Source organism: Cornus florida, unplaced genomic scaffold (genome assembly GCF_030987335.1).
Source record: "Cornus florida cultivar Cherokee Brave unplaced genomic scaffold, ASM3098733v1 CherokeeBrave_3.0.0_Hap2_Chr03, whole genome shotgun sequence".
Taxonomy (NCBI): Eukaryota; Viridiplantae; Streptophyta; class Magnoliopsida; order Cornales; family Cornaceae; genus Cornus; species Cornus florida.
This window is the reverse complement of record NW_026775573.1, coordinates 21,679,514-21,688,382: the sequence shown is the minus strand read 5'-3', so window position 1 is coordinate 21,688,382 and position 8,869 is coordinate 21,679,514. Positions and strand designations below refer to the sequence as shown.

The 8,869-nt window shown below is 34.6% G+C and overlaps 1 protein-coding gene across 1 annotated transcript; it reads left to right on the top strand.

Moving 5' to 3' along the window:
- Positions 1-2,374: 2,374 nt before the first annotated feature.
- On the top strand, positions 2,375-6,844 carry LOC132299887 (putative calcium-transporting ATPase 13, plasma membrane-type). Its single transcript, XM_059796760.1, has 2 exons — positions 2,375-5,086; positions 5,289-6,844. Exons 1-2 carry the CDS (start codon positions 3,400-3,402, stop codon positions 6,563-6,565), a joined length of 2,964 nt encoding a protein of 987 aa, XP_059652743.1. The 5' UTR covers positions 2,375-3,399; the 3' UTR covers positions 6,566-6,844.
- The last annotated feature ends 2,025 nt before the right edge of the window (positions 6,845-8,869 follow it).

Genomic DNA, 8,869 nt, shown 5'->3' with positions numbered 1-8,869 from the left:
AAATGAGGTGGTTGGAGGTTCGAACTTCAATGAAAAGCATATATAACACACACACACACATACATACACACACACACACACACACACATACATACATACATACATACATATATATATATATATATATATATATATATATTGGATGCGTGTTTTTGTTTGAACTTTTGAATAATAAAAATAATTATATAGTCCTATCGAATGGTCATTAAAATTTTATCATAACTATACAATTCTAAAACTTGTACATGAGGAGATTTCAACTTGCCTGCTTGTTTACCTCTTTCTCAAAACTCGTTTATTGTTTCACTAATCTTTTAATGTATAATTGGCAAAAGTGCAAAAAATAAAAATAGAAAAAGCTCAAAGTTTCACCAAATGAGCATAATAATCTCATGTGGTATAAAAGTGAGCAAGCTAGTCCATATACTTTTCAAAGTGAGCAACTTGCCCCTTTGCATTTCACATCCGACCACTTTCTGTCCATATTGTGAAGCACATGATTGATACCTTTATTAATACTGAAAGTATTCTCCAATATGATGGTTATACCCCCATCTTCTTATGAAAAGGCTTTTGCATTCTTTCGAAAAATTATTTTTCCCTTTTATTCTATTTTCTTTTTTCTTTTCTTAACTAAATCCGTTAACCAAACATAATTCATTTAGTCATACATATTCTAATATTCCATTATTAGTTGCATTTTCTTCACTTTACGTCAGACATGACATCTATTATTGTAAACCAAACTCAAAATTATATAGAAAGCCGGTGAAGATGTAATATGATTTATTCCATCTGCCATAATACAACTTAGTTCTTTCTATCTAAGTTATGTTCATGGTAATTTCAACCTCTAGTAGCCCTCATTCAACAATATTTGTGTTATTTATTTATTTTTTTCAAAACTATTCTCTAGGTCATGATGTTAACTCATTTTTCACATATTATGCTTGTTAAATTTTATTATAACTTTTAACCTATATACGACTCATTCCAAATTCAAGTTTTTTATTTATTTATTTTTAAAAAATTATAAAGAAAAAAAGAGAGTAAAAGACAATCAATTAGTCAATTTAGGGCCATGTATTTACGAACCAGGCGAGGAGTTACACACTTAATCAATTTAGAGTCATACAATGCATCAGAGGGTTTTTAAGGTAGTTTACCTTTTATTTATTAGTATATATATATATTTTTACATTTTCAATGGAAATATTAACTAATGTCAAAAAAATTATGGAAAAGATTTAATTGACAACTATAAAATCCCAATAAAAACCGATTGACATAAAAATCTAATGTGACTATCATAAAATTTTAACTCAAACACAGTTATTTCCATAATCTCTATAATAAAATCATTCCTACTAGGTATGGCAACGGGGGCAGTTTTCGGCAGGTGTATCTTCTCCCGCCCCCGCAATTGTTTAGAAACCCCCGTCCTGTCCCCTCCCAAAACCGCCTAAACTGGGGGCCTTTCTACCCCATCCCCGCCTCGTTTAACTTTTTCATCCCCACGGGCACCCGTCCCGCCTTGTTTAGTTCCATAATTTCTCCACATTTTTTATTTTTTCCTTCAAATACAATTATATAACTATTGAAAAAATTCAAAAAAAATGGACAATCAATAATTTAACATAAAATTTAAGTGTATGAGCGTTCTTAATTCGTAGGGCTCTGTCGCTCTTTAGAACGGTTGAGAAAGTATTGGGTGAATGTGACCTAATTAAGGTTCTAAAACTAACTATATATACTAATAAAATAAGTATAATTTAGTAATTTACTAACCTAAACGGGACAGGGTAACCTACCCCCATCCCGAACTCGCGCGGGTTTTCATTAATAAAAACCATCCTTGCCCAAATATGCTAAACGGTTTCCCAAAACAGCTATAAATAGGGTAGGGTAGGGTAGGTACCCGTCTCCGCGGGGCAAATTGTCATCCCTACTTCCAACTTTAACACGATTCTTTCAATAACCTTATTATCCTAAAATTCCATCTCATACATATTCTTTCCATCACTTTATTTTTTTATTTTATTTTATTTTTTTATATATTTTTTTTTCAAATGTAGTTAGAATAATACATAAACAAACTCTTTCCATATATATATTCTTCATTTTCACAAACTAAGTTTGCATATATCTTAAATGTATTGAAATACTTTTATAAGAATTCTATAAGAAATTAATTTTGACTAGGGGTGCACAAAAATCCGGTCAAACCAAAAATCCAAACCAGACCGGACAGTTTGCTTTGGTTTGCTAATGGTTTGGTTCGTTCACGATTCTAAATTTATGAAACCGTAAAGATATGGTTTGGACATGGTTTGAGGTCCTTTAAGACCGAACTAGACCGAACCGAACCATTATATATATATATATATATATATATATATAAATTATTTATATATATGTTAATTTATAGAGGATATATAATATAATATAATCCTACAATCCAAATCATTTAGAAGTTTATAACAACTATCAATCATGTGGTCCACTTTTAATTATCTTAGGTATTATCAATTTATTAGATAATTTTTTTTTTTTTTTTTTAAGTGGCTGAATTGAATTGTGGCTGATTGTTTATTGCTGAAATAGTAATTCTAAATGTATTAGGTTATTACTAATTCTGAATTTATTTACTTCAATTCCAAAAGTGATAGAGAAGAATGAATTAAAAGTTCTGAATATATTAATAGTTCTGAATGTGTTGCTAATTTGGTTTATTATTGTGCATGTGATATAATATGAATACTTCTGTAAATAAAAAAATAAAAAATAAAAAAAAAAATCGAACCGAACCGAACCGGTTTTTCACGATTTGGTTTGGTTTGGTTCCTTTGGTCAAATGGTTCGGTTTGATTCTAAAACACTCTTAAACCGGTCCAAACCGAACCGTATGCACCCCTAGTTTTGAATATCAACAAAAATCCATGATTGAAGAATTTAAATTCATATTTTATTAATTTGTTTGTGTTTTTTATTTTTATTTTTTATTTTTATCATGGTTATTGTTTTGTTAAATTTTTAATTGTTACTTTCTTTGGAATTTATTTTTGTTTTTTTTCTTTTGTAGTAAGTAAAGAGAGTTATTTTATTTTATTTTTATTTTTCTTAGTTGGAACTCACACATACTGCCTCCATTGAGGTTCGAACCCCTAACATCCCTTTAAAAAGTAAGAGTTTTGTACTGTTAAACCACGGGCCTGTTGGTAAGAGAATTATTTTTGTTAATTTATTTTTGGAGGTTTTTGTTTTGAAAGGCATTTTATACTTTGGTTTTGAATTACTTATTTTTACACTATCCCATGAAGTCAGTGAAGTATACATGGGTTTTGTATTTGTCCCGTCAAATAGCACTACTCAAAAATTATTTATTATGAAAATTTAACAATGTTTTATCTTATTGTTGTTCAAGACCCCTCTCTCTCAAATCATTTTCAGACTCCATCAGTGAATCAACGCATTGATTATCACATTTTAAATGATCAAAATCACCACTACAACATCGAACCAGCAAGCCTAGTAAAGATGGTGAAGGAGAAGAGCTTTGATCTTCTTCGCCAACTTGGTGGTGTAGAAGGCATAGTGATTAATCTTGAAAGTCATGCTGATAATGGAATCAATGGCTATGGTGAAGATGTGAAAAGGCGACGCGAGGCCTTTGGTTCAAACACTTACCACAAGCCACCTCCAGAAGGCTTTTTTCATTTCTTGTTGGAAGCCATAAAAGATGCCACTATTATTATCCTTCTAGTATGTGCAGCTCTTTCTCTTGCCTTTGGCATTAAAGAAAATGGGATAAAGGAGGGTTGGTATGACGGCTCGAGCATTCTTTTCGCTGTCCTTTTGGTGGTGGTGGTATCAGCGGTGACTAACTTCAGGCAATCAAGACAATTTGATGAATTGTCCAAAGTTAGTGACAATATTCAAGTTGAAGTCACGAGAAATGGAAGGCCTCAACAAATGTCCATATTTGATATTTTAGTTGGAGATGTTGTGAACTTGAAAATTGGAGATCAAATTCCAGCTGATGGGTTGTTCTTGTATGGCCATTCCTTACAAGTAGACGAATCAAGCATGACAGGAGAGAGCAACCACGTCGAAATTGATGAAAATGTCAATCCATTCTTATTTTCCGGAGCCAAGATAGCGAACGGGTATGCCCGGATGGTTGTCACAGCAGTGGGGATGAACACTTTGTGGGGTGAGATGATGAGCTCCATAAGCCATGACTCGAAAGAGCAAACTCCATTGCAGTCAAGACTCAACAAATTAACTTCCTCTATCGGAAAGGTTGGTTTGGTCGTTGCTTTTCTTGTTCTTCTTGTGCTGCTAGCTCGTTACTTCACAGGGAATACAGAAGATGATAAAGGAAATCGTGAATTCAATGGTAAAAGTACCAAATTTGATGATATTATGAATGCCATGGTACGTATTATAGCAGCCGCGGTGACAATTATTGTTGTCGCGATTCCTGAAGGTTTGCCGTTGGCAGTGACACTCACTTTGGCCTATTCTATGAAAAGAATGATGGCTGATCAAGCAATGGTTAGGAAACTCTCGGCATGTGAGACAATGGGCTCAGCAACCATCATTTGCACTGACAAAACTGGTACACTTACCATGAATAAAATGAAGGTGACCAAATTTGTGCTAGGCAAAGATCACATTACAGGCAATTTTAGGGACATAGTATCTCTTAATGCTCTTGAATTGCTCTACCAAGGAGTGAGCCAGAACACTACTGCTATTCTTTACAAAGCCACCAAATGGTCTGAATCAGAGTTCTCTGGCAGTCCAACGGAAAAAGCTATCCTCTCTTGGTCTGTCCAAGAATTAGACATGAATGTCGAAGAATTGAAACAAAATTATGTCATCTCCCATGTGGAGACCTTTAATTCGCAAAAGAAACGAAGTGGGGTTCTAATAAAAAGTAGGATTGACAACACTTTCCATGTCCACTGGAAAGGAGCTGCTGAAATGATACTAGCCATGTGTTCAAGTTACTACGACAAGTCTGGCATCATCAAACCCTTGGATGATGGCGAGAGAGATGAGATCAAGCGAATAATTGAAGGTATTGTTTATCAATTTTTACTATAAAAGCTATAGCTATTAGAAAAGATGTGACTTTAATTTTTTTGTTCTCTAATACTCACGCACTCTCACACATGACTTTCTTTATATCCAACACACGTTTCAATTTCAATTATTGGTGCATATGACTTTCTTTATGTTCAACACATGTTTCAATTTCAATTATTTATGTTCTCTAACAGGTATGGCTGCGGAAGCCCTTCGATGTATTGCATTTGCTCATAAACAAATTATAGAGCCAAAGTCACGTTCCACTGATGATGGCAAGACACGTATAGAATTAAATGAAGACAACTTGATTTTCTTAGGCATAGTTGGTTTGAAGGACCCATGTAGGCCTGGGGTGAAAAGAGCTGTGCAAATTTGCAGAAATGCTGGAGTGGATATAAAGATGATCACAGGTGACAACATTTTCACTGCAAGAGCTATAGCCATTGAATGTGGGATACTTGGATCAGATCAAACCATGCATGACAGGGAAGTAGTGGAAGGTGTAGAATTTCGAAACTATACTCCGGATGAGAGGATGGACCGGGTTGAAAAAATTCGCATCATGGCAAGATCTTCCCCACTTGATAAGCTTTTAATGGTGCGGTGCTTGAAGCAGAAAGGCCATGTTGTCGCGGTCACAGGGGATGGCACAAATGATGCACCGGCTCTAAAAGAAGCCGATGTTGGACTGTCTATGGGCATTCAAGGCACTGAAGTGGCTAAGGAGTGCTCAGACATTGTCATTTTGAATGACAACTTCACTTCAGTGGTGACTGTATTGAAATGGGGGAGATGTGTGTATAACAATATCCAAAAGTTCATTCAATTCCAACTCACTGTCAATGTCGCCGCCCTTGCGATCAACTTGGTTGCAGCATGTTCTGCTGGTGAAGTCCCACTAACGGCAGTTCAATTGTTGTGGGTTAATCTGATCATGGACACATTGGGGGCTCTAGCTCTGGCCACAGAGAGGCCTACTGATGAACTCATGGAGAAAAAGCCGGTGGGTCGAGTAGAGCCACTTGTGACCAATGTCATGTGGAGGAACCTCATTTCTCAAGCACTCTATCAAATCTTGATCCTCTTAATACTTCAATTTAAAGGACAGTCTATCTTCAATGTGAACTTAGAGGTAAAGAACACCCTTATCTTCAACACATTTGTTCTTTGTCAAGTCTTCAATGAGTTTAATGCTAGGAAAATGGAGAAGAAGAATGTCTTCAAAGGGATACACAAGAACAAGTTGTTTCTCTGGATAGTGGCATTAACTGTTGTTCTTCAGGTTATAATGGTGGAGTTTTTACAGAAATTTGCAAATACAAAAAGGCTGAATTGGCTGCAATGGGGTTTGTGCATTGTATTAGCAGCAATGTCCTGGCCTCTTGCTTGGGTTGTGAAGTGCATACCAGTTCCTGAAAAACCATTTCTTACCTATGTATCATGGGGATGCTTGAGAAGTATAATTTAGATATATATGTATATGTGTGTTGGGGAATGTTCTTAAGTATTGTAATAAGGAGATAAAAAGTAATTAATATGTGTAAGATGTACAATCAATGCAAATGCTGCGTTTAACCACTAATCTGAGACAATTACTCTGGAAGCTTGATCAATTTAGATGCAAAACTAGTACTTTTTAATGATCTTTAGAGATTTTTTGCTATTAGCTAAATTTTTTAGGGTTTTTTCCCGGTTGTAAATAGTTGTAATTCTCAAGCTTTTGAGTACCTTTTCTCATTAATAACAACTTTGCTCTCTCTCTTATTGGATTAACCCTTTGGAGTATTTATTTTTTGAGAATTTGCTCATTAGTTTTTATATAATTATTCAGTTTCTAAATATATTTTGTGAATGAGTAACCCAACTCGGGACTAACCTAAATTAATCTCGATTTTCAGTTTGATTTTTCCAACTTGAATTCACAATTTTAAATGTGAATTAGATTCCGGTTGGAGAGCTTGGATTGAAGGTCAAGCATAGATGTCTGTACATGGGAGCCTTTGATTAAACCCCCAAATAGGGATGCAATTCGGATGAGTTGGAGGCTCTGAAGTATAAAATCTTCATATCAAACCCAACCCGACTCGGCCCGACCATCAACCCAAAAGGCAACCAATTCTTAATTTTGTACGATCAAGTCGGGCTGAAATTTCAAGTTGAATTCAGGCTTCCAACTCAGATTAAAATTTTTGTTGTTGTTATAACAAATGCAATGACGTTAACCATTTCACAACTAAATAATTAAAAATGTTGGCTTGACATAATAACAAATATATCAAAAATTAATAAGTTCAATATGTCTGATTCAATTAAGTGGACCCCCCTAAATAAACGAATCACACGCAACCAACACAAATATATATACATATATTTATTTATATAGGGTTTATAGTCCGGATTTGTCGGGTTTTGTAATTCAGGTTGGGCATCGGATTCCTTCACACACACAAGTCCTGCCCAAAATGAAATTGGATTCTTACATTTCAACTCAAACACGGACCAAATTGAAATTTACATAAACTAATGTTACGCCACACAGGTGCCACACAAGGTCCAAATCCGTGACACTAAACCCAAAACTTTTGGGATTGGGACCCCCCGGGTTGCAACCCCACCCCAACTAGCTCAACCTCCTTTCCAAGTTTACTAACCATTCTGATTATGAGTCCCCGAATGCCATCAATGAGGAGTGCAATGCACTCTTGCTTGTCTGAAGTAGATTGCACGCATTGCACTCTTCAATCAAGAGAGCAAAGAATAAGTGCTTACTCGGTTTCAATACATTGAAGAATACGAGGATCACGAAAAATAAGTCAAGAGAAGATCAAACAACGAACAAATAAAGAATTAAGTAAGGGAATCAGGTTCCAATGAAATATTAAGTGTACAAAACCCCTTCATTATATACAAGATGTGTAATAAACCCCCTACTGTTTCAAATTGTGCAAATAAGGACTTTATGCCAATTTAGCAATTAAAATGTCTAAAATACCCCCATAAAATCAAAGGAGGCGACCCTTCTGTGAAGCTCTGTTCTAGTTCGCACTGTTCAGAGCACCGCAATCCTCGTCACTGGTGGGTTCTAAACTCTTCACCGTAGAACTAGAATCATGCAATTTCTGTTGCCAAACAAGAGAATCAGGAAATAAATATGGAACAAATATAACAAAAAAATAAGTGAAGAGAATTAGGTGTGGAGGTGTTGCTCCAGTGGTAAAAGGATCAAGCCTATTAATTATAGTTTCAACTCCCCCCTTCCCAACCAACTACTAACTATTGCCAAGCTCAAAAAGAAAATTTCAAGCCAAAAAGTCCTCCAGCCCTCAAAGTCTCCTTTGAAAAATCTTACATGTGCTAAAATAATAATAATAATAATAATAAATTTAAAAAAAGGATCACTATTATAGTTACTACTATTGAACACATTTGTTAAAGATTTAAGTGTTGGGAAATCTTAAAAATGCTAAAAAAAAAAAATTTTAAAAAAAAATTAAAAAAAATAATCACTTCAAGACCCATGCATCAGTTGGAAGGAAGAAGCTAACAACTTTAAATTCTTTATTTTATTGTACCAAGTAGAATATATAACAGTCTTTGTGTATATTTACTTTGAAAATACTTTGCGCGGAATTTGATTGTTCCTACCAAGAGGCATAAATGAAAAAGAGTAATGCTCTTAAGCTATCTGGGAAGCCACCTAATTTATTTATTCTCTTCAACTAAATTTGTATTTCCTTTCTTCAATCAAATACTAATTTTTTTTAATAGGTTA